General features: G+C 37.4%; 1 protein-coding gene across 4 annotated transcripts in view; it reads left to right on the top strand.

Moving 5' to 3' along the window:
- The window catches only part of BCAS3 (BCAS3 microtubule associated cell migration factor), a 370,279-nt gene that overhangs the window by 54,049 nt on the left and 289,151 nt on the right, over positions 1-27,079 (top strand). For all 4 annotated transcript variants that reach the window (XM_059829121.1, XM_059829119.1, XM_059829120.1 and 1 more), the window contains exons 8-11: positions 1,464-1,540; positions 14,193-14,269; positions 16,059-16,142; positions 22,508-22,678. In XM_059829121.1, the coding sequence (XP_059685104.1) occupies positions 1,464-1,540; positions 14,193-14,269; positions 16,059-16,142; positions 22,508-22,678 (409 nt within the window). The remainder of the gene's footprint in view (positions 1-1,463; positions 1,541-14,192; positions 14,270-16,058; positions 16,143-22,507; positions 22,679-27,079) is intronic.

Raw genomic sequence — 27,079 nt, 5'->3', positions numbered from 1 at the left:
GTAAGACAAATAGAAAGTCGTTAGTGTTACACCAGCCTGTTGAAAAGGCGTCAGGAGTCATCCTGGGAACTACAGATGCAAACTATGTTATTTGGCAAATGTGTTGGTAAAAAATAATAGCAAAATCAAATAGCAGATGCATAGATAAATCATGCATATTGGAGGAGCGTTAGTACAGTTTTGTCGGTGGAAATTGTGACTCAAAACGTATTTATATATCTGAAAACATCAGCAAGCATCTGGCTAAGGTATATATTTTGATTTTAGTGTAGTCCTTCACTAAAAAGTCTTACAGGTATTGAGCTCTCATTGAGGAAGTAGGAGGTGTTCCTGTGGCTAAACAGTTAAAAATAGGAAAAAAAGAGGAGTTAATGGCTGGTTTTGTCACTGATGGGAGATAAGCATCACCCTTTACCCAAGGATATATGTCGAGACTGACGTGATTCATCATCTTTTTAAACGTTATTCTGTACTGTAATATGCCATCAGATAAAGCATTAGGTGTGTATTTTAGTCATTGAGAGATGCAATTAATTTTTTGCCACTTTATATCTTTACAATTAAAACGATTAGAACAGCGTTTAATAATGCTCTATATTGTCAGCTAATTAAAAAAATACCATCTCATATTCTCCCTAATGAGAGACTAATCAGATTCTTAATTCATTATGTCATATTGCTAAATGTTCCAGATAGCTGGTAGATTTTATCTGTTTGTCGGCTTCCCAGGTGGTTCTTTCATTTCAAGAGTTTAAGAACTTAGTTTTGGAAGTCATCAATGTAGGAGAAGATGTATCTGAGTTATAAAGCTTTCAAGGTGCTTCACTTCCCAAATTTGGCCTCTATTAATTTAGACAGCGTGGTGTTTCATGCATAGTTATCACGTGGCTTTTGTTCTGTTACTTCGTTTCAGGTAATGAACAGGTATTTTACAATAAAAGTGTGCACGTGTACAAGCAAATACATAAACATGCACCTGTAACTTTGCCAACTGACACAAATCCTGCTTCTCTCAACTGTATTTGTGTGATGTTCTTGCTATGAAAAAAACCCCCTGCTTTTAGTAAATAAGATGGTTTAATAAATGTGCAATGTGGTGAGCAATGGGATTATTTCAAAGTTAGCTCGTGTTCTACAGATTGTTGATTTGATTGTTATTTGAGTCAGTGAAAGTAATTCAGGATCCTTGCAATTCCATTCTTTCTTTTTAATGGAGCTTTTACTGCAGGAGGTATATCATAAATATGCTGTGTTGTTCTGTATCAGATCTGTGTACTTCCTGAAATGAAGGTTATGTGGTTGGGATGAGAGAGAATCCTCAGTAACTGCCATGTACTGGTAACCTTGCAGTTTATCACTGTAGAATTTATATTGATGCTTTTGAAATAATTACATTTAGAAATTGAAGCTTTAAACCAATGCATTTAATGTTTAAAGTACACGTTCCATTTCTGTGTTTTCAGGATACTTGTTGTAGTCCTGCAAGAGAAAATTGCCGCCTTTGACAGCTGTACTTTCACCAAAAAATTCTTCGTTACAAGTATGTATAATAATTGGGTTCAGTCTTTTTGCTCTAGTGGTGGAGTGAGATAAAACAGATTGTTTTGGTTTTGTTTCTAAATCCTCAAAGCAGGTCTCCATGACTTCATTTGAGTTCCAGGAAATCGTTGCTTCAAAGAAACCCCAAATGTTGCTCTGTGAATTGTTGGCTGTTTTACGTATTTATTATTGCTGTAACTAATTGCCCGTTGTTGTGAAGAGCACCTACACTGACATCCGTAGGTAGTCGCAAAATTCTTTTGTTCATTTTGCCCAAATACGTGCAAATGTTTCAGGTTTTGAGTTTCAGGTTGTACGCATAAGCAGCAGTTTGAAAACACGCCAGCAGCGATCTGCCCGTTTGTCATTTTTTGTTGTTCTTTAGGCCCAGGTACATTGGTTTATTTTTAGTGTGTCCTTACTTTAGCAGGCCCCAAAGCTCAGGCAGGTCAGTGAAGTGTTGTAGTAGAAAAACCATAGGCAGATATTTGCCTACAGGTGCTTTTGCACATATCTTGAGCACGAAGGAGCTGTTTGCTTGGACACCCCTTAATCTCTCTGTACCCTACGACCTGCCTCTCAATAGGAGGCAAGTGATAGTAACAGATAGGCTGCTCTCCCAAAACTGTTCCTCTGCTGTAAGTGTCCTTTGCTGCCTCAACATCTGTAACACAGTAATTGATGTGTTGGTAGAGAAAAAAGGTATGTTTTCTCCTGCTTGTGCTCTGCTCTGGCCGGGAAGTGGCTAGGGTTAGGATGTCATTCACCTGCTCCCAAGACTGTGTGTGTTGTAATGCTGAACACCAAGAAAGGAGTCACCCCAGAAAAAAAAAAATATTGTTTTCTTTTTTCAAGCAGTTAGTGACTAGTGCTACTCTTTATCAATTAGAATAGCCTCTTAAAATCTGTAGATTACTGAGGGATCATAATTTACTTTGGAAGGGCTGGAGTTTTATTGTTAGAAAGGAGAGTCTGAAACTTTCTGGATGTATTTTCAGTCACAATTGGAAGAGTTCTAAATTGTCTTTTCACATTATCTGTGTAGTTAAGGAAACATCTAGTTAGGAGAAGCTATTTCTTGTAATAGTTTGAAGAAAAGCAGCGTTATGCAGTAATATTAAAGTTGCCAATAGGTGTCAGTTTCTTCCTATACATGGCTGTAAGATACGAGGAGTCTGCTGGGGTTCAGGGAGGAGAGCCAAATGGGCAGACTTGTTTGTGTCCTTCTACTCCTCACTCCTCCTTTTTACTCCACCAAAGAGAACTAGGGTACGAGCCTTGCTTTATTTTAGATCAAAAGTAAAAAAAACCCCTCAATTAAGGGTGTATTTTGACAATTCTTGTGCTTTTCTAATTCCAGTTATTGTTTGTTGCTTTTTTTTTAAAAAAAGATACTGCAATTTGTTTTTAAAAATTAATCCACTGAACTGTATTTTGAGGAACAGGGGTATCCTATTCCTAACCATAACATCCGATTTGCAGTGCATTTTTGTGGAACAGCGGTAGAATTTGAAGAGGATAAAATAAAGCTTTTGGAGATATTTACCAAATTATTTGAAAATCCAAACTCCTGAAATGTCGCTATTCACAGTATATTTCTCCAGCTGTGCTGTAGTTCTTAACACAAGAAACTCAAGATGTTCTGAAACTTTGTTCTAGTTTAGGGGTTCCAAAGCTCGGTTAAAGATACCCCTCCCGTTGTACCGGGCATTTGGGAAAGCCGTGGGACCCGGGAAAGAGCTGGGGCTGCTGCCACCACAGCCCTTCCCCTGTCGCCACCCCGGCTTGCCTGTGGCCAGTGGCGGGTGGGACTGGGCAAAGAGACGTGTGCTTTTTCCCTGGATGAATGCGTTTCTTGGACCTGTGCTGGTGAATAGTTGTCCTGAGGATTTGGAAGCTTAGTTGTTTCACTTAATAGCTTATGCTATCAAGCGGGTGTTACGCTCTGGCATGTTGAAGGCTGTAGGAAAGCTTTTGTCTGAGCTTTCGGATTTCGTATGGGCTGAAATCTCTTTGACCTGAGAGTATATCTTTAAAGGCTTAAGTTACTCTGTGCTTTGAAATTTGATGTAAATGAGCTACCTAGTTAGCTGCATAGATTTTTGATAGTCAGCCAGCTGGCCAGCAACTGGGCTCTTTTGCTGCTTTTTTTTTCTTTGTTTTTTAATTTAGGAAAGGGCAGTGTCAGTTTAAATTGGAAAAGTAGAAATCCTTGAAAAGGAAGCTCGGCAAAAGGTCTTGCAGGCCTCTTTGTTTGCATTATTGGAGCATCCCTGCTCTGCAGGACAGGCAGCCAGCGCCCCGTCTGGATCCATCCTGGTGCACCTTGGCTGGACAGTGGCACTACGAACGTCACTGCCTGCCCGGAGAATTCTTCCTCACGAAGAAGATTCTCAGCCAGGTGATCTGACTGCTTTTGGTCAGAAGTGATGGCATAAAAGGTCAAAAATATTGAATTAGGATCAGTAGCTCTTTGAAGACGTTTCTGTTACTGTGTAAACCACTGTGTAGAAAAAGAAAATCTTTTTTTCAAGAACATTGGGTGATGCTGTGGAAATCACATCTTCCATCCATATCAGCTCAGTGATGTGGGAGCCTTAGAACCTCACTGAGACAGCTACAAAGCAAACATAATTAAGCAGAGCTCTTGTCCATTTTTTGACTATTTATACGTAGAAATTAAATGCAGAATGTACAATTAGAAACAGTGTCAGGAATCCTGAAGTTCGGTGTTCCTCAGCAATGCTAATGCAGCTGTGTTGCACATGACTAGTATTTGTCTTTCTGTTTTTGTTTTTGTGGTTGAATGTGTAGCTTAATATATTGTTGTAATAAATATACCATAAAATATTCAGGATGTAGAACATGGTCAAGTTTGTGCTGCTGTTGGAATGTTTAACTCCTGCATCTCCTGATTTTTCTTGAGCGAATTTGACATAGTACTAACCTTTTTTTTTCCTGCACGTGATTAAATTGAAATGTGCTGATTTGACTTGAATGGCAGAGAGCCAGCACATTTTATTTGTGCCCTTTGTAGCAAAAATTCAGTGTACAGGTGCTCCAGTCTTGGTGTGTGAATTTGAGAGGTGCTTAAACTTGAAGGGAAAACATACTATGGATATTGTAGAAAAATTACCAGCATATCCTATAATCTACTCTGTGTGGTATTCTTATTTTTAAATGTCTGCTAAGGAAACGCATAGCATCAGTCTGCAAAGAACTCAGGGCAATAACTTTCATATAGCACTGCGTTGTCTGCTGTGCTTATGCTTGGAGCCAACTCCGTTTCGTTAAGAAAGGACTTGCAGCAAGGGGAAGATAAAGCCAAACAGCGATTTTGCATCCTGCACTGTTTTAAGTGCTCATGTGGCCAAACTAAAAAAAAAAAAACAAAAAACACAATCCCCCCCCCAACTTGATGCTTATAATAAGAATGTGTTTCCTATGGTAGTTGTAAATGTCAAGGTGTAGATTTTAAATAGATTTTTAAATAGTTAGGAGTTTTATTGTGATTCACTTAAGATTTCCTTCAGAGCCTTTTTCTGAATACTGCGTAAGACTGAACAATCAGAAACGAAAGTGATGTACAGCCTTTTTTTTTAACCCTGCTTTGCTCTAAACAATAGATGCAGAAAAGCTGAATTTCATTGATTTCTATTACATCAGTGCTCCTTCAACCCTTCTCCAAAAATGCTTACTTAGTGGAACGTTGATGATTATGAATATGGCCTGATGGATACTTTCTTCTCTGTAAAGAATATCCTTCCCACCCCCTGGGCCCTAAGTAAAGATTATCACAGATAACATCATGCATGTGGCATCATCTTTGTGTCCGATAACTAGTGCCTGCTCAGTTTCTCTGGCCCTTCCACTCCTCATATTGATATATTCTCCATCCATTATTCTCTAGGGATGAAGACAGTTATTGCAGCCATTAGCTGGCACCACATTTCTATTGATGCTGTACAGCTAGAGCCTTAAGAGGTAATTTTCCAGATTTTAGTCAGAGTACTTTATTGTATATAAAGTCTCAAAAGACTTGCCTAACCACAAGCCAAAAATTATTCAGAATATGTTGAATGCACCCCACCTGCACCTCTCAGAATAAATAAAAAACCCCAAACCAAGTGGTGTTTGATACTCTAATCTGCAATTTGGATTTGGTGTTCCTGTTTTCCCTGACATTCACATGCAAGAAATAATACGGTGGTTTCAGTTTGTCACAGGTCTGATCTGGAAATCATCTAGGCTTTTTTGTACGTTTTTGTTAGCTTTGTTAGAATTCCTTTGCCCTGATCGGCACACAGGGAGCAGTTTGATCTCTTTGCTTTGAAGTAAAAACACTGGATGTCTTATGAAAAGGTTTAATGCCTGAAGAGTTACATTCTTCAAGAAGTTCTGTTTGTATGTTTCCCTTCTCGACTGTGATCGGTGAGTGGCATTTATCCTGGCTATCCCACACGGTATAATAATTGATAGGATTCCTGTGTCTGTGGAGGGAGACTCTTCAGTTTAGATCGAAAGTCCTTAAGGCAGGTGGGAAGCGAGCTCCTGTTTCACGATGTGCTCTTGATCAGTGTAGAGAAGCCAAGTATGTTCCTGTGAATTTTATATAAGCAGTATTTATTTTTACACACACACACGTAAATGAACACACACCCCCGTGTAATTTGTAACTGCGTTCACTGAGCAATGTTGATTTGATCTTGCTATTACTTTTTAACAGCGTTGTTTATAAGAATGTTTTTTCCTGAGTGTGGGAATCGGCATATCACTATTACAGGATAATGTCGAAATACTTTTTGAAAAGGTCTTTAGGGCAACGTGGTAGATTTATGGAAACAACTGTCTTCGTTGCTTACAGGGTGTTTTGCTATATTGCAGGAGAGTGTAAATACGACAGAAAAATTGCATAAAGACAGAAACAAGGCATTGGTACCCAAGGTGTATATCTATCATATCTCCTGGGTTTGACAGTTTAAAAAATTATACGTAGAACAGGAAGAGCTGTTTGTTTCTGTGTGAGTTATTTTTATCTAAAGTGCCCAAATCCTTAATGTTAAAGGCCAAACCAAAGCCATCTTACTCACATTGTCCTGTACAGGAACAACAGCCTCTACACTAACATTATTATTTATCACTGGCCAATTCTCTGAACAAAATAGAAAGTAAACCGAGATTAAAATATAGTTTGTCCTGAAATCAGTCAAATTTGTGCTAAATTAAACAACCAAGCCTAATAAACATTAAAGGCCACAGATATTTTTAGTAAAAGCTCTGGTATGGGTCTTAGACCGGTAGAGTAACAGTAAAATACTTAAAACTGTGATCATAGAATTGACAGGGAAAGGAGGTCTCTGTAGTAATAGTAGTAATAATAATAGCAACAATAATAATAATGATGATCATAAATTAAATCTGTGGTCCTTCCCCAAGCTTGTGTGAGGGAATTCTGTTCTTCCGATCGAGGCTAGCACAAACTGCAACTCATTGCAGGGCTGGCTCTGTTGTGACCATGACGTGTATTCAGAATACTGCCCGGCAAAGGCGGGTGATGACAGTACGTGTAGCATTTGTGGCTTTACTTTTTCACTTTCTTTCTAGATGGGTTTTTTTTTAGTGTTTTAGCAGTGATAATGCCACTATGGTTTTTTTAAAAAAAAAAAAAGGAAAGAAGAAAAAGGCCCTGGGTGGCAAGCATGATTTCACAGTAGGGTGCATCCTGCTGGTTTGCTCTTTTGCTCAGTTTTTATGGGTGATACTTAAACAGAAGGAAGTACAAGAACAATAGAAGAATTTTGGAAAGTATGTGACAGTGTGAGAGTAATAACATTTACACAGGGCCTTTCATCTAGAAGGAACCCAGAGGAATTTATAAACACTATTACTTTATACAGTTTATAAACAAATAAATTTGGTTTGCTTGGTGATGCTAAAAAAACCAACCACCCAAACAAACAAAAAATATTAGATAAAACAACTTATATGATTTGTTTTCCTTGGAAATAAACAATGCTTTTGCAACAACAGTATCACTCTAGCCGTTATTTATTATATATACCCTTTCTACGCTCTCTGTCATGGATCTGTTTTCTGGCTGCTTTGGATTGCAAGACTTAAGAATGTAGTTCTGTAATTTCATTGCTATAGAGTGCTGTATATTTCATAAGACCTAGAAAAAAATCACTAATTGATTAAAAGCTACATCCAAGACTGAAAAGTAGCGTAGCTTTAGTGGGATATGTAGCAATTTATTTGAAAGTACGCAGTACCACTGCTTCACAGATTTTTAAAGGGATACTTGGCAAATACCTTGAATTATTAAAGGCAAATAATTTTGGTTGAAAAGAGTTATGCATTTTGCAATTTGCTCAGAAAACTGTGTTTAAAAGCACTGTGTACTTAAGACGGCATATGTCATTTTTAATGAACCTCTCCACACACTGAAACAGAAAAATCTTTGTTTATCCAGTAATCTGCTTTCCCAGCAAGGTTTCACTTACTTCGTTTTGCCTTAGGATGTAGGTTAGCCTTGGAGATCTCTGCCCTGGCCAGCGTTCCTTGCATTTGCGCTCCCCTATCCCAATGTCATATTCATCATACTCGAAAGAGATGCAATGTCTTCCATGGTTTGGGGTTAGGAGAGAATCCTAAGAAGATTTTATAATAGTACTGCCCATACCCACATGTTTTATAAACACTCACATGAGAGGTAATAAAACACTAGTATGTATTCCTCACAGATACAAGGTGTGGAATATCCATTGAAAAAAAAAAAGTTACAGTGATTATGAGGGTAATTCTTATAACTGATACCAAAAAAGGATAAGTATGTATCAGTGCAGTGGAAATCAGAGAGAATCGGGGAAAAGAAAGCAGTGAAAACTATGGAAAAAGGAAGTTCTCCTATTAAACTGACAGGGAAAAAAAAAAAGACAGACAATAACAACTTACTAAAATGGTTTTCATTAAAAAGTAAAAATGAAGTCAAGATAGAGGGGATGAAAGCCTGGCAAATATCACAAACAGATTTTTAAAATTTTTTTAATTTCTTTTTCTGGACTGTAAAAATAAGTGTAGAGAATAAGAGTTCTTACAATACGCTGTGAAATTAAACAACCGGTAGTGCCTTAAGATAAGCATGTTGGGATGTGTTTGAAGAAAAGCAATGTTCTGGATGCTTCTGATTTGGCTTTTTCATTCCCTTTTAGCTTTATTCATTCACACGTTAATTTGCAACAGTTTACCGCATGTCATTTTACAATGCATTTAGTGAGGTCTGAGAAGGAAATACAGCCATATTCAGTTGTGACTACATCGTTACGTAAGCTGAAAATAAGTTTTGACTTAGCTCAGGCAAGTTCTGACTGTTAGCGTCAGGTTTTTCTAGAGAGAAACGTTGCCTTCCAGGGCATGTTTAGGTCCGAATACTTTGCCATGATAAGATCATCTTTAGCTCTTCATTAATGAAGGCATTCAGGCTGTGTAGCACATTTCTGAAGAAGGACCAAGCGAAAACATTACAGCCTTAACTACGATAATGCTCACTTTGGGGGGAAGATTGTATTAAAGTACTGGTCCTCCATCTCCATTGCATTTTTTTTTGAGCAGGTCATGTTAGTATGTATTATATTTGGTATCTACACAGTGTCCCTTAGAGCACATACATCATCCATACTTCATGAATGAGAAGGGCACATGTGTAGAAAACATCCGAAGGTATTGATTGGACTTGTAGCAGTATCACGGATAACAGATGCACAGCTCTGGTCCTCGTGAAGAACTGAGCTGTTGAAAGCTTAGACGTCTGTAGACTTTTAATTGTCTCTGGGATTCCAAAGGTTGGGTGCTTGGATGTGAAGTACCAAACTGCCAGGCTTTTTTGGATATCGGGAATCCCTGCAGTGTTTAGCCCTCAACTCTCCATCCCATACTAGGCTTTTGAGTTTATATATAAACTCATTTATATGTGTGTGTATATATTTTTTTTAAGTTTTTTTTTTCTCATGAAGAAGCTGTGGAGCTTGATGAAGAGCTGCCCCAATACAAATGGTTCAAGTTTTAATAGTGGCATGTTTTGTGATTTATTGGCTTAACCTCTGTTACAGCTGACATGACTTTTAATGGCCCTGTTCCTCTTAACAGTATTTTCCCAATGTGCTGTTTGTTTAAAAGCTAAATGGCAGTAGAGGAATGTGTTGCTTTTCTCTTCTTGGCTGCTGTCTGTGTATTCACACTGCCATTACTGAAGCTAGAGGATAAGCTTTTTAAAAACAATTTAAGAAAAGGACTGGAGTCTTAGTTTTCTGTAGGAGCATAGACCAATGGAAAGATGCAGAGTCAGAGAAGTGGATGTTTGTGTGAGTTTTCAGAATGAGTAGAGGAGGTGATTTTCCTTATTATGGGCATATGGATATGAATCTCCAAAGGGTGGTAGAGATTTTCATAAAAGTAATTGAAAAGTAATGTAAAATAAACATGCCTTCTCCTTGTTCACTCATTAAGCAAACATTTGTATAGCTCCTTGGAGAACTTTGTTACTTCTAGGATTCCTGTACTCTCAATAAAACCGAATATGTAAAGTTAGCAGAGCAGCAAGAAAGCTAAAACCATTTTTGAATCCAAATACTCACAAACGACATACTTGTTTCAAATTATAATTTTATAACTCAGTTACTAAAAAAAAGGGGCGGAGGAGAAATGGAGACATTGTAATGCTAAAGAATTTACCTACGGTACCATTTTGATGTGGGCAGAACTTGCATCTTGGAAATGGGAGTGCAAGGCACAGAATATGAGGTACCAGGGTGCTGCCCGTGAACTCCTCGGCAGTTAGCCAAGTCCCTGTTCCGAGGGAGCCTGGAGCCCGTTTCTTGTTGGTCAGCGTTGCTTAGGCCGGCACCGGCTGGAGTTCTTGGGTGTAGGGAATTTAATCAAGTTAGCAGAAAAACTTGCACTTCAATTCAGACTTTCAAAACAGTATTTTTCTACTTTTGCCTTTTCACAGCTTTAAAGTAGTGCATTTCCCCTGTCTGTGTCGTCATAAACACAGAGGGAGAGAGTAACTGTGTACTTGAACACATTTTAAATAGTTTCCAGTAGGTTTTCACCTATATTTTTGTGGATGATAATCCCAGTAAAGCTTATTTAAGATCAGATGTTTTTTAGTACTTGCTTGATTTGCTGTACTTTTGGAAGGCCTTTCCCCAAGTGATCTTTTCTTGGATGACCTCTCCATACTGTCATTAAAACTTGGAAACTTTGGTCTTCTTGACAGTTAGTTCTGCATTCTCATTATGTTCATGCCTATTGTAAACATGCAAAGTTGCTGCTGTTGTTGCTTAGAATGGCTTTTTGCTCAGTTGTTTTGAAATTTAGTAGAAATAGAAGTTAATCTTTAAGAGAGTTGGGCTGGTAACGATTGGATGGCTGAGCTTGATGGGTCACGCTGTGTCTGTCTCTTCATTTGCCTAGTAGATGATGTTCTGCTGACTCCAGCTGTTTTTTTGGAAAGCAGAAAAACAATTTGCTTTTCCTTCCCATAAAGTATAACCCTTTGTTTATCCTTGTACTGCTGCGAGTTTCCAAAATGCAGAGACTTGCAAAGAAAAGAAAGGGAGGAAATAGCTCTTTTTTTACTCTGTTTTTTGTATCGGAGAGTAGAGTTTAGTACCGAGTTGAATTGTTGACCTCTGTGGAGGTTATTATTAGTGTTGGCCGATGTGTGTGTGTGTGGAGCTGTGTCTGATTGACTGAGTCCAGTTCACGGAACAAACCACCTACATTGGGGTTGGTGAAGACTGTTGCAGTTTTCTTAAGATAACTTTTTTATTATTTGATTAATTTTTTATTTGAAGAATAATGCTTTTGGCAGGTCTTCATTTACTTCAGTTCATTGAAATAATTGAGAACAGCTCCCTTTTTTAAGCAAGACGTTTCTTATGAGTTGTTGAATTGCTTGGGTTTTGCAATTACAGTGCATCTGTTGGCTGATACTCCTTTTGTTTTCTGCTGCAAGGATGTTACGAGGTGCTTGCAGAGTTTGGGAAATGCAAGTGACTGATTCTACAGTCACTGGAGAGATTTATATGATGAGGGCCATCATCTGACAGCTTTTAATGATATATTTTATACATAAAAGGGAAGAAAAATAAATAAAGTTTGGGGGACCTGAGTGTCTTTACTGACCCAGATAAGAATTGCCAAAGCAGCAGTCAGCATTAAAACCTTACTGGTCCTGATCTATAACGTCATCGGAAGAACACCTTTGTATTTACAACCTAGGGTTGTATTTACAACCTTTTTTTGCTTGCTTTGTTCCTTAAGAGGCTCTGGCTACCCACATTTTATGCACTTCTGGAATGCAATAACAATTGTGGCATCATCTCTTCAGAATTCGTTTTCCTTCCTGAGATCAAGGCAGTGATAAGGCCATACAAAATACTCACTTGGTTTTGCTTTCCTGGCCTGAGATGGATTTAATTGGATGAATTGCTGCTTTTCTCCTTCCATTGCTTTATGACCTTTGAAATAGCTTGCTATGATCTTTTGAATTTTGCAATACCCTCACTGCTCTGCTCTAAAAAATGAAATAAAGAGCTGTTTATCTTAGACAGCACGGACAGCATAGCAGCTGGTTCTGCACGTGCCCAACAAAATGCTATCAAATGTGTCTTTAAGCGTTGTCAAATGTCAGGTTAAGCTCATACCTACATGCCATAGTTGACACCCTCCCGTGCACCTTTTTCACCATTTTGCAAGCCTTGAAAATAATGCCATTAAACTTTTAAAGGTCTGTTGTCCTCACTAAATGTTCTGGACTATTTTGGGGCCTGTTCAAAAAGACCCTGATACTTGCAGAAAGAAGTTGGCGAATAGGTTTGCTTTTTCTCACTGTCATTGGCGGATCAGCATCAAGAGTCTGACACGAGAGACTTTGGGGAAATAGAAGCTTAGCTAGCTGTGTCTTTTTTTTTTTTTATTAAATATATGTTGCTTCTCAGAATGCAGTGTAGGATTTTATGCAATAAATTGCAGTTGTTGGTTATGTGTGTTCTTCTAAAATGCTGTTTGCCTGATCTCAGTGCTCCTTATGTCTCTGATATAGGATCAGCTAACCAGGGCTCCTTTAAATCAGACACACATGTCTGTATGTTTTTAAACGTTTTGTTTCTTGGCCAACCAGGGAGAGAATATGAATTACTAAATTGTCTATAGTAGCCTAAGAACTGATGAAAACAGAGATTAACCATTTGCTTGATAGTCCCCTCCTTCCCCCCATTCTCTCCCCCCTTACGCAATATTTCTTTTTTATATCTATGTTTTAGTTTACTGGAAGGGATTTAGGTCTAGTAAAAGGCATTGTGCACATGGCCAAAGGCCTTAGTTTACTAGCTCAAGTTTGAACACTCAAGCAAGTTATCAGAGCCCTAATCAGTAAACAGTTTTGTGGCTTCATCCGTGTGACTTCAGTATCTGAACTTTCAGACTCTTACCTTGACAAAGGGTCCCACTGAGATCAGCCTGCTGGAACCACGCAGCACGGGCGTGCGCAGCGTCCCGGCTAGGATACTAAAGTTCAGATACATCAGTAGGATTTGAGCGCTAAATACAGGCACGGGTTACGTGTTGATGTCAAAAGAGCAGCCGTCCACCTGAAAGAACTTAATCTAAAATGACGAAAAACCAAGGAGGGGAAACAGGACGTGGGAACAGGACAGTAATAGCAATTAGGATGAGGGTCACTGTGCTGCTTTTAATTGTAGATTACTTAAGCTTTTCATTTATCTTTAAGCATTATCTAACTGTTTTCAATAATTTAAAATCCTGTATTTTTAATATTAGCGGTTAATAGTGTGATATTCTTGGTGGTTGTTTTTTGGGGAGATTTTTGTTTAATTTTTTTTCTTGTTGTTTTTGACTCAGATTTTATATATTAAAATGCATTTAATGTGGGCCTGATTTATTTTAAGCCTTCCCATATTTCCATTCACACCTATTTTCCAGTGGCTTTCTATTATAGGTATTTTCACCTTTTAATCCTCAGAAATAGTTCTCTATTTTACATTCATCTTTATGCATGTGTATATATCTATTTTTAATTATAAAGGAAATCAAAAGCAGGTGAACAATGGAAAATTTGCCACTGATTTTAAAGGAATTACAAATTCATTCACTCTGTAAGGTTAAGGGTGTGCAAAAGTATTTTGAGACACTAAGGGCTTGTATATAGAACTATTAAAAACAAAACCAAAAGCGCAATACACCCTTTCATACCAGAAAAATCTAGAAGAGATTGAAGTGAGCTGAAACTGTTGACCAATAGAAAGACATGGATCAAGTAAAATTAATAAAAATGTGAAGATACAGAACAGATCCAGTCAAATTTTTAAATATCCCCCTCACCCCACTGTATCAAAATGGCATTAAAAAAATGCAAACATAAGGAGAAATGAGTATTTACACGTAATTAAGTGTTCAAAATAGCTCATCAAACCGCAGTCTTATCTTTAGGAACAAAAATGCAAGCATTTACTGAGTGATATTAGCACTTGAAAGGTTTTTGTTTAGACTTTGTTTTCTTGGCGATGAATAAAATTCTTTGTAAGAAGTCATTAAGATATTTCTTAATGTTGCCTTTTAAAACTTTTCAGGCTGCTATCCTTGTCCAGGGCCAAACATGAATCCCATTGCTCTTGGAAGCCGTTGGCTTGCTTATGCAGAAAATAAGGTAAGGAAGGGTTTCATTTCAAAAAATACTTCTCTCTCGTTCTAGATTTCATTTTAGCTTTTGCATATATGGGGGGGGGAAAGAAAAGAAAAAGTCTCATAAAAAAGCTGTGTGAAAAAGGTGATCTGTAAGAGGACTTGCATGATGATGACAGACCTAATCTTGAACCCACGCTGGTCGTGCTTTGGTACTCACACATGTCATATCTTTACTCTGCACATTTGATTTAAGCTCATGAACTTGGAAGGCATAAATATGTAAGTAGCATAGGCAGAGAAGACAGCTATCAACATGTGTTTTCAGTGAGGTCACTCAGTAATCAACCCATTTTGCATTTTAAAGGTTTAAAGCACTTAATTATAGACACTTCTGAAAGGTAGGCCAGTGAGGATTCCTCAATTCTGTTTGGAGAAACTGAGTCTGCACAGAGCCAGTGGGTTTGTCTGAGAAACACAGCAATGCACTTTGTAGATTAGGAAATAGCATTAACATTACTACTTTTTAACATCTTTGCTGAAAAGTGTTAGGCTCCAGGAAAAAAATGAAAATGTTGAAATTTTTCTTATTTCTTGAGGCAAAAGAAGAAAATAGATCGCAAGCAAAAAGATTATCACTATTCTTACCCAGTCCTAGGCCAGAGAGGTGGTTGTGTATTTAAAGCTTGAAGTGTTTGAAAACTTGAAATTCAGCTCCTAATGCCTTATTTTTATTTCAAAGCAGATGGTTTTTTCTCCCTTCCACCTGTGCCTGGAATAGCTGTTTCTAGAGCTGAACCAGAAGTTACCAGAGAGGCAGACTTCAGAGATGTATTTGTTGTTAGACCTTTTCAAGCACAACTGATTTCTCTCCAAATTCAGGCCTGCCTTTCCTTTAGCACCGCGCCTATGTGGTTTTGTAAAACTTAACCAGTCAGCCTGGGATTTAAAAAGTCCTGCTGCCAAAAATTTAACCCTCTGATCAGCAAAAGAATTATATCACAAAAGGAATTTAAATGGCTTGTGTGTTCCCAGGTATAGTCACTGTGGACTTCCCCTTTCTCCCTAGTTTAGCTGTTTCTATTTAGACACTTAAATTTAAGCAGGAAAGCAAAGCCTGTAGAAACAAATACAGCTTCTAGTGATTTTGAATTTTCCTTAGCTAAAACAGTTAAAAAGGCAACATGTTCTGTGCACAAGCAACAAACATCTATAGTTTTTTGCCATTTTATTTAGTCAGAAGCACATATTATATTGTTAGTTAGGGTTCAAAGGCAAAAACTGCTTTTGTAGGTTGATGGCAGGTAGTAGAATCTTGTTTTGATTTATTAATTTTGAAGGAAGGCAATATAGAGTAAACCCCATATACATTCCTTTAATCTATTAAACGTAAAGTTTAAAGTAGCTCTTTTCCTTTGTCATTTCTTTGCTTGCTAGTCATAAAAAGGAGGGGAAAGCCACACTCAGCTTCTTAGAATGTCAGATATTTAATGTTACATATACATGGCTAAAGCTTTTGATTATATTTATTTAAATTTATTTGTGGTATCGCTGCCAGACCAAAAATCCCACTGTTTCAAAGTTTATGAATTCTTAGTGACTACTCATCTTGTAATTGAAAACTGGAGCTGAGTACGCGACAGTCTGGGTGGCACCCAGAAGATTATAAAAAGGGGTTAAGCGTCTCAGCGGGGCTTTTTGCTATTTGTAGGAAAAAACACACCACTGTACATGATAAATAAGAGCTATGGTAATGGGTTACGGGTTTGTGTAGTTTAATAGTAGTTACTTGGTTGCTGTCTTTCTTCTTGTAGCTGATCCGATGCCATCAATCCCGTGGTGGAGCCTGTGGAGACAACATTCAGTCTTATACTGCCACAGTCATTAGTGCTGCCAAAGTGAGTACATCATCTGCTGCTGGGAGAGGTTATCATGTCAGATAATTATTAGGTTTCCCTGCTGAATTGGACTGTGTGTCATCGCCTCCCCCCATTCACAAAAGAGGAAAACACAGTAAGAAACATGCGAGCATTAACACCATGCGTATGGTCCTGATCCTGCAAATCGCCAAGTAGCCATTGTTTTTCACAAAGTATTCCTGTCCTTCTAAACTGATTTTTTTAAAATTTTATTTATTACAAACAGCTATTCGTGTTAGTGACCCCTGTTATAGGAAAATCATGGTAAGATGGATTTGTATAATGGCTATTCATAATATTACAAGTTTACATGATTAGAAATCAACATTGTGAATTATTAGTCTTTTAGCATCATGAAAACTGACTTTACAAGTGCTTGGTGCTTTTTGGACTCTATCATGCTAGCGTTATGTGTTTTAATCTGAAGAATGACAGCACAGTACTGGAGCTAATTAATTACCTGGCAGCTTTCTTTGAAGGTTAGAGTTTATTAATGACTGTTTACATATAGGTTCCATTGCCTGGTTTTCTTAGTTCAAATGACATTATAATATCCCGCTGTTTTCAGACAAATGTCTGGGTTTTCATAGCATCAGAAGACGACCATGGCTTGGAAAAATCTTAAACGAGCCAAAGAGTATGCAGAGCTGTTGTTTTACTATTCCCCCCCACCCCACTCCTTTGCTTGAGGACTTGCTTGCAGCATTTTGCCAAGTAATTCCTTTTTCTCACACACACACACACAAAGTGAGTTTTGGCATTGTCTGGCAAACTTCGTGCTGATTACAAGCTTTCATTGTAACCACTAGCCTTTTCATTTCTGATATACACAACAAAACAAAGCTAATAATAGGAATTAAATGACAGCACAGAGCAGAAAGCTCAGCGTCACTGAAGAAAACAACAGTTACAAGAACCCACAAAGGGAGACATAGGGCACGCTGTCTCATGTAAAAACAAAACAAAACCAAACATATTCCATCAGCATAGCTTTGGACACAATCTCACTGTGGCTAGAGGAGGAGAAAAATCACAGTTTTTTACATTGTTGAGGAGAACTTGAATTGCTGTTCTTCTGAAGACATCTGAAACTTGCTGTATCTCTGCATAATTTCACCATCAGCAGAAAAATAAAAATAGGGGAAAATCTCCCCATCCTCCTTCAATCTCAGCGTCATTAACATGTTTTTTATAGCACAGGGAAGTGTGAAAAACCACCTGGCTTAGCATGATCAGCCACAGTTATCAGATGTGGTAAAATCTTACAAACGATCACTGTACTGCCAAAGCCATGCCTACTCGTGACTGAAGAAGAACAGGCCAAAGCTCTCTTAAACCATATCATGATTGTCAAACCATTCTGGTAGGCATTGAAGACTAAGCACTAGTCTGTCTAATTTTTTTTGACAGACAAAAAAAAATCTAGAAAAGGAGGACATCTGTTACAGCCCTTACCCCCAAAGACCGTGGATAACTACGTTTTAAAGCCAGTAAGGACTGAGATGACGGCCTTACCTCCTGAGTAGTACTAGCCAAGGATCATAATCCAGAAATTCCCATGTTAAGCTGAATGTGTGCGGACATTGGAGTAGTGACGTTGCATCATGCAAATAGCTACTGAAGAGACAATGTGGTTATAATCGCAGGAAAGAAAAAGATTGTTAGCCTCTGTACAGAGATCAAGTAATAGTGCAAGTTAGGAAGACGGATAATCATAAGGGCACAATCTCTATACTACTTTGTATTTTGCCTAGCACATTGCTTTTGCTCGCGACTGGCTGTTAGATGTTACTGTAATGGACAAGATTAATACTAATATACTTTTAAATATTTGCACAGTTTGGCTCTTGAGTATATCTCAGCCTTACTGTATTAATTTGTTAGTCATGTCTGAGTGAGCAACGCTAAATCTGCAATGTTTAATTTATTACCGATTTCAGTGAATCTTGGCTTACTATTTAGCAAGTTTTCATCTCTGATAACTGAAATGCTGACTTTCTTGTTGGCAAATATACACTCCAAATATCTGTTGCTCTTTATCCATCTCATTGCCTCACCATAAACTTGACTCTCTGCTTCAGTAAGTCTTCATTTATAAACCTCTGCTGCTGTTGTATCTTGTCAGCCTGCAATGGTTTGTAATTAATTTGCTTTGATCAGCAGAGATATTAGCTTTTTTGAAAGTGGATGTCCTTTTCTATTCCCTACACTGCTGCTTTTTGGTTCAGAAGTGGTTCCATAAAAGTTGTTGTTCTGTCAGATTATCTTGGGTTACAGCCTTTTCTCTGTTTGGGTTCCAATTTCTTCCTGAAGGAAGTGAAAGAACCTTCATATAAAGCAGAAAGATAAAGCTGAGAGCAAAGAGTAATTTCAACAGGGTCACTTTTGAGAATTACCTTTCAGATCCTTTGTAGAAGGTCTCAATGGTGGTACAGAATATTTACTTTAATGATATTCCCTTTGATGAGAAATGTTTTTGAATGGCCTGGTAGTGAACGATAGGTTTGTCCTCAGTGTGGTGTACTGCTGGGTGCTGTACTTGATGCAGCAAATAAATTTCCTCCTTGATCAAGTAACTTAGGAGTCAGAAGCTCCCCCGTTAACCAAGAATACCGAGATCAAAATCGTGGTCATGTTGGAGTGTGTTGTTCAATGGTGCCAAAACTCTTGTTATTCTAGTAACATTATGAATAATTCCTTTACATCATCTTCCCATTTGATTTATAATTCCTGGAAGGATTTTATGTTCAACATTGAACTTTTTCCTGTTTCTCCTTAGATGCTTCTTGCAAGAGCATTGCTCTCTGCTGTTGCTGGAAAAAACACGTGCATTTTTTTCTAGCTCAGCTTCTTATTTTCATTTCCTCACATTTGTTTGGTGGCTTTCTGCCTGTTCATGTTCTAAAAAGCTTTGATAATTTCTGTAATTTGGCCAAGCAGAGAATTTCTGGAAATGGAAAATGTGTCAAGATTTCAATATAGGTTAATGCTTAGCAAAGATAAAAATTGATGCGTTTGGAACAATGAAAATATTGTTCTTTATGGGGTAAAGAATCTTTTCACTCCAGTTGAACACACACGGTAGAACGGACATAGAATATCTTTCAGAATAAAACCGGTTATTACTTAACTGTATTAGTGGTTGGACAATATTCAGGTGCTGGGTTTGAGATAAGCATCCAAATGTGAAGTTGCTTGTTATAGTTATCCAAATTTATCCATTTTGGATGCAGCAAGGAAGGGGACATAGGAACAGACATTCTTATGTCTCCATGCTAGGGTTTTTTGTACATCTTATTGAAGAGAGGTTTGGTCCCACCATCTCCCTGGGTGAATCGCGGTCCAACTCGCTCTATTCAGGCGGTGCTCGTGCAGACCTTCTCCATCATAAGGTATTCCTAGTGGTCAAACTTGCCATGCTGTTTAAGATGGATTTCCTAACAGGTTTTCTTTCCTGTCGTACCTCTTCTCAGAATATGGGCAAGAGCAGGAAAGGGAAACATCTTTGTGAAACATGAGCGTTTCAACAAACGCTTAGTTTGAACTTGAATCTATAATTGATTGTATGTTCATTTTGTTCAAACTAACCGTGAGGCTTTCATATTGTTGATTACCAAGGCATACCTTTGATACCTCTTTCTGCTTTCTATAGATTTTTCATTTGTAAACAAATAAATCATGTAAAATGTATTTATTATGAGAAACAGGAACAATATATTTTTTTGTCACTAAAAGGATGCAAGACCTTTGTTGGAACAAAACAGCCTAACAGACACTGAATGATGCATTTTAATTTTCTCATCTAATTGAAGTTGTACTTAGTTTTCAATTAAATGAGGTATGAGTGCATACATTTATTTTAATTAACTATATGCGTTTCTTTATATTTGAATGAATGTGAACAGTCTTATTTTTAAGTAGATAGGGTACATGTGAGCATACAAATAATTTTTGTGTTTGCACAATGTGCATCATTGCTGACAGAAGGAACTGGATCAAGTATTTTGATTTTATTTATAAGACAATTTCACTGAGTATGCACTGGCAGGTTCCCATCGATGACAAAAGAACTGGCATAGCACAAACTTTAACCTGTTTCATTTAAAATGTATTTGGTCTGTCGAATGTCTAGCATCAAATTATAAACCAAGTTCTTCTCACCTCATAACTTCTTTAGTGGATTCTTTCTCCGTATCTTTTAATCCTATAGTGGTAAAGTGATTTAGCAAAGGCTGCATCTGTTTTCTCTTGTTACCTGATAACTTCTTAATGAGTACTAACAGCTTATGTGAGAGCAAGGTCATTAGCTCTAATGGATAGCGGGGACAGCTGATATGGCATGGGAAAGGTTAAAGATTACCAGAGAAGTTTTTGCAAGTATACACATAGCACAAAGAAGTAAGTGCCGTAATGGTTTTGCACTGATATTTCTGAGCTAATGGCCTCGGCCACATCTTTGTACACCTATTAGTTCTCAGTAGTCCCGCAGTCACAGTCTGTTCTAACGTGTAACAGTAATTCATTTTGCTAGATAAGCATGTTAATTTTTTTCAGGGGAGCTATAAATTTATACTTGGCACTTTGTCATCTAGTTTCTCTAGTTACAATATTAAAGATATTTTCTCAAATAGGTCGATTACAATTCTTGGTCTTTTAACTTGCGTAGGTATTTTGCCATATAGTACTTCTATGCTGATTTCTCCTTCCTGCTGTATAAACTACCAGCACATTTTATACGATTTTAACTATTGGCCAGAAAACTGCCTTGTCAGTTTGTGTAAGGAAAGTGTCTGTTGAAATGCATTCTTGTGATGGCATTGCGTCTGTTTTAGGTCTGTTCCCCGGATATCATTACCTGCTTTATGTGACGTTTTTTGGTCTTCTGAATTTGCCACTGTTAAAATTTGTTTTGTTCTCATTTGTTGTATCTGAGTATAAAAAGAAATAATAAGAAACAAATGGCAGGATATTACTAAAGACTTTAAACCCCAAAGACATTCCTATGATAAAGGCATGGCTCGATTTTAAGTGGTAGTATCTCCATTAGCATTAATGGGGTAAGTACATCAGCTGAGGCATCTCAGAGGTTAATCAGGCTTCCTGGCTAGATATTGCCATCAATACCGTGTGGCGCCTAATTCTGTTGGCCCTTCAGAGGTTTTCCTGACAACACACTAACAGACTTTGTGTAAGTCATTTCCTATGAATTATTAAAACAAACGTTTGGCTGCTAATTGATGAACACTAATGTGTTTTCTAATCACTGCAGTTTGAGATTTTAGCACTAAACAAAGCAGTTGCAATTGATTTGTGGCTGCTTCTTGGTTTCAGAATGTGATCCGTACAGTTTTTTTCCTTTTCAATTTAGCAGGCAGCTTAGCTTGTCTTTTTAGTTAAGAATTGGCTTGTTACAGTGTCATTCCATTCTGATCCCTTTCGCTATTTCTTATTTATATTGCATAATAAATCTGCTCAATTCTTTATAGGCAAATGAGGCACAGTCCTTGATTCAAGGAGAAAGTATTTAAAGTTGCAGTTTGGAATTTATTTTTTTTAAAGCTATATCTCTCCTGCTGTGTGTACTCTCCCGCTTTCTCCAAATAACATAAAAACAATCTTCAGCATCTTTAGATAATAAGAGCTAGTGCAATGAATATGTTTTCAAACCCATGTCTGGAAAACATGCGGGCTGTGGAAAGTCACATTATTTTTAATGGGATATGCGTGTACTCTCTACAGAGTTATCCTTTCCAGTACCTTGAGGATGGCGTTTTTAATTTTGCTGGGTTTGAGTCCCGTGTTCAGTTTTAATGCTGCAGAAGGCATAATTGCTGAGAAACAAATAAATGTGTCTGTCATATCTATCAAAGGCCAAATTCCTTGTCTCTTGCACTTGTGCAGAAGACGTAACTATTTCCGCGTTAACCATTAGGGGCTATAAGTGTTTCTCTATCTAACGCTGCCCTCCACACACACCCATCTTGGCGGCGTCGTTTGATTCTTCTAACTATCCATACTCTGTACCTCTTGGAATAGGTGAATAACAAGTTAAAGGAAGAAAAAACTGCAACATTTAGACAACATTAAAATATTTTTTTTTTCAAAAATGTTTTGGAAGCATTTAATTCCAAAATAAAGGTGAACACTTCAAATTGATAGGATGCTAAATTTTTTCAAGATGTTTCTGTTACGTACAGCCTTTTGCAGCTTATATGTCACTTATAAAAGCATTTGTTTTGCGTGCTTCTGGTGTGCGCAATCTAGTTACATTAATTGCGTTGAGAAAAAATTCAAGATAGATCCACAGAACATCCCTAAACATTATTTATTGGTTCTCTTTATAGACGATAAAGACTGGACTTACAATGGTTGGGAAAGTAGTTACGCAGCTGACAGGGACGCTGCCTTCAGGAGCAACTGAAGAAGAAATTTTAGCTCATAGCAACATTCGTCGAAGTCCGCTGGTGCCTGGAATCATCACTATCATTGATACGGAGACAGTTGCAGAAGGGCAGGTAATACAGTTTGCGCAGAAACAGAATGTGTATTCACCTTCATTAAACTCTCAGGAAAATGTATTTTATGCTTTTGAAAATGAAAAATAGATGAGATTTTTGCTAGGTCAAAAACTTTTACAGATGCACGCAGCTGTGATAAAGTCCTATTTGGGACTGAAATTAAGCCAAAGTACGTATTGTCCTTAGAACATATTTATGTGACACTTTGACAACATCGAGTGTGAAGTGTCACATTTTGTCTCTCTAACACTTGTTCATAATTGACATTGATTTACGCTGATCAGTTGAAATGTATATGTAGTCTGATTATATTTATTAATATATAATGTGGCTGGAAAATGTGATTGTCTAGAAATACGGTGAATTGCTGAATTCCAGATTAAAGAAGAGGATGAGTGAAGCTGCATATTAAGCATAAAAGCTTATAATTTTACATAAATTTCAAAACTAAAATGTAGTCAAGCATGATGCTGTTTTGTGAGGCATATGTACGGCTTTGCTAATAACATACAGCACAGTGCGTCAGGCAAAATAATTTGTTGAAAAAATCCGTACCGTTATCACACCAACTTTAAATTGGTGTGTTGTACTGTCTTCATGACAGAGAAAGGTATCTGTGTCTTTTTTGTTTGTTTCTAGCAATCGTTTCATTTTTAAGTGTCTGGTCCTGGAATGAGGGTTTATACAGGACTCCTGCAGACTTCATTATTTTGTAACTATTTTGTAAATTTTTTTTTCCTAATGTTCATATTTATGGAATTTAAAAAAGAAAAAACAATTTCTTTTTTCTTGTTTTTCCCCTATCTTCATGATGTGTATTGCAGGTAAGCTAGTAAGGTATTAAGGACAAATGAGCAGTCAAGTTATTTTTGTTTTTTTACCTGAAAAGAAACAACCAAACAAATCAAACAAAAAACCAGTATGCAGTTTGAACTGTGGTTGTTCCTGCAAATTAGTTCAGAAGTACTTAGCCAAGTGACATTACATTGAAAGGGCATCGTTCATATAACATTAGAGGCCTTTTCCTGCAAAATTAAAGGGAAAAAAAAAAGAGACTGGAAGAAAGAACATATTACTTAAGATCTTACAGAGTCAGGTCTTAAAATAAGTCTGTTGACTGTTGGGGTTTGTTTCCTGGAAAAACAGGTCTTTTGGCTCTTCGTATACTGCCAGGAAAAAAAAAGGAAAAATTTCGCTTCATAAATTTCTCATGAAGTCTGGTTTAATGCGGTCATTATTTCTGATGGTCATTGTCTGTGCTTTGATTCTTCTGCGTAGGCCTAGGGAAAAAAAAATGATATCTCTTAGGTTTTTAAGTCTTGTTATGTATGATTTAGAGGTTTTATGAACTTGTCCTCTGACCTTAACAATAGTAGGGAGCTATCAAGCCTAAAGGGCACTATGGAAAAGTAGTTGTAAAAACGATAGCGCTTGCCTTGTCCAAATACTGCTGCTGTAACATAAATAAGCCATCAGTTCTAGTAAAATAATTTTTGTCTTGAATCTCTAGGGAAGGAGGCTCTACGTTAGATATCCTAATTGTTTGTATGTCTTGCATTCATATTTTTGTGATCTGAAGTTTTAAAATGCTATTAAATTAATAATTTATTTTCAGTGCTGAGACTTGCTTTCAGAATTAACATATTTTTTTCCAGTAAAAATAAAATAATCTTTCTTTTGTTAGCTTTTCATGGTACAGAAGACTTTTTTTAACAGTCTTTTCTTACTGAAATGTGCATCTAGCAAAAAGAAAGTTGATTAAAAATAAATACACTTTGTACATGGTCTAAATAAAGACTGTCATTCAACCCTGCCCCAGTAAAGAACCTTCTGTTGTAAGGAGTGTCGTCTGTGCTCACAATCCCCGCTGGGTTCTTGTCTGTCACTCCAGCCGTATTTCCGTTGCCAGGTGGAAACGTAAGTTTTTGTGCACACAGCCTCATTTGAATGCGGTAGATTCTGATTTTGGCGGTTGCGTGAACTGCCTTGTCCCAAGGAGCCTGGCAGGGATCCTCTGCTTGTGCGCTGGCAGGAGCAGGTGAGCCAGCAAGAAATGACCTGCTAGTTTAGGTGGCACGTGTTTGTACTAGCTGGGGAGTCCTGGCTAGTTTTTATAGCGTAATCGAGTGAAGCTTCAGTTCAGGAAAGCGTTTTAGCAAGTCTGACCTTTAAACGATGCGAGTAATCTCACTACGATTGCCAATGTGCTTCCCTATAAACTCGTAGTTAAGCATCGTGCTGATTTGAAGTCTGGATGACTGAGCTACGTAGATTTTTCCTCATTGTATTAATTTCTGGAATTATTTTACTCTTCTGTGGCAGAGCGGTTTGCTGATAGTAGTCATCCAAACTACATATCACCGACACTTTGGTTGAAGTAGAAGAGTGATTGAGCAGATGTACTAATGCAGAGTCCAGCCTCACCGGTGTTTTAGAGAAAGCCTTTGCCGTACAGCAGCACAGTGAATGCCGTGCATAGTTTTGCCTCAGTTTTCTTGATGCTGTGTGGCAGTGGTTTTCCTAAAGTTACTGGTTTACCATCCCAGTTTTCAGATTCCAGGTGGGAAATACGAGGTCTGGGTGGGTACAAAGAAACACTTAATGGCATTCCTGCTTCCTCCTGTGATGAAGATGCCTGTGTTGGAGTATTTCCTTTCTGCTGGATGGGGATGCTGCTGGATGGCTGTGCCCATTACAGGCACTGCTCTTCCTAAACTCACTGGGAAACCACAAGAATTAGTAATGCCTACCGAGCGTTTTCTGGACTGAATTAGCAGTTTGAAAGCCTTGCATCCCTTTCATCGGAGATTTGTGTAGCAACTATGTAAATATATTTGTGCGTGCGTGGCTTTCAGAGGCTGTCAGCCTGGTCGTAAACGAGGGGAATTTCAGAAGCAGAAAGGAGTTATTTTCTTATCATCAGCGGACTCCTAATGTAGAAGGAATACCTCACCTCCTTCAGGTCAATAAAGATTTCTATCTACCTGCACAGCCTAAGAATTTGGGTGTTGTAATGAAATAAAACAATTTCCAAGTAATAAAATATATCTTTAAGATAACATAGAGCAAAAAAAAAAAAGATGAAATCTGTTTTAAAAAGAAAGAATATGGAAGAAGATGACAGTAAAGCATGTCCTTTTGGAGGAGAAATAAGCACTTTTTTCAGCGGGGGGAGCAGGGGGCTTTTTATATAAATATAAATATATATAAAGGCTCGCAAAGTAATGATGCGTGTGCTCGTCCATTTACTTGGAGCATAGCGACACAGGTTTTAAAGATGGAGTGAGCTGCTCTGTGCATGTGTACGAACGTATAGATTTATTTGCCAGTAGGACGATTAAGGAACATGTTTTGGACATAAGCCAGAAGGACTAACTACAGCTTTAAGCTTTCACTAATTTTTTATTGTATCTGCCATTCCAAAGATATCCAGTATAAAGAACGGGAGATGGAAGTCAATGCATTTCATGAACGGTACTGTGCTACCATGGCAGAGGTTGAAATGCTAGCTTACCACTGAAAAATATACAATTAAAGACCAAAGAAATCTTCTAATGTAGTCTTGCAGGATTAAATCTGTAGGGAAAATATTTCTAATTAATCTTATGAATGTAGATATTGTAGTGAAATCTCATACCCAGCAGTTGTTTGTCCAATAGCTCCTACTTTCAAAATCAGTGGTACTTGAAAGAAAATTTGAATTATGGAGTAATTAAATAAATGCAAAAGAATGCAGAATTATTGAAGTTGGCTGTCATGATATATTTGTAAAGGGAGTAAAAATAATTATCGAGATGCCCGAGTAACTTTGTGGTAAACCAAAATATGTTAACAAGGTTGTGTGCTTGTTTAAACTTCCTTCTAATGAAGTGTTAGCAAACTTTTCAGTTAGATGTAATGACTATTTATTTGAATCTCTTAATTAGTTGAAATGGATAAAACTAAAGCTGTACAGATGTCCTCTTTTTCAGTAATTGGAATTAAATGTGTAAGACTTTAGTGGCTTGAGTTTTAAAGAAAAATTATTTTCTTTCAACCTTTGTTTCTGTATTCTTAATTAATTCATCAACTAGGCCACCCACGTGTAGTCTGCAATAATGACCTTTCTCAAAAGTCGCCAGTTTTGTGACTGAATGTAAATCTGTTAAACATCTAACATTTAGTTGACAGAGAAATATGTGGTCATTTAAAAATACAAAACTTGATTCTTAATGCTTTTGATAGAGCAATGTGATTGATGAGAAAGCGTTGTGTTGCCTTCACAGATCATCCAAAACACATGAAAATATTTGAGGAAATATTTTTAAAATAACTTAAAAAATAAGATAACATGTTGATCTTTTTATGTTTTAAAATGTGATTGGTGCTTTTTTCTGGTCCCTATTAACTTTTTATTGC

The sequence above is a fragment of the Gavia stellata genome, chromosome 25 (assembly GCF_030936135.1).
Source record: "Gavia stellata isolate bGavSte3 chromosome 25, bGavSte3.hap2, whole genome shotgun sequence".
Lineage (NCBI taxonomy): Eukaryota > Metazoa > Chordata > Aves > Gaviiformes > Gaviidae > Gavia > Gavia stellata.
This window is presented reverse-complemented; position numbering and strand designations above follow the sequence as displayed.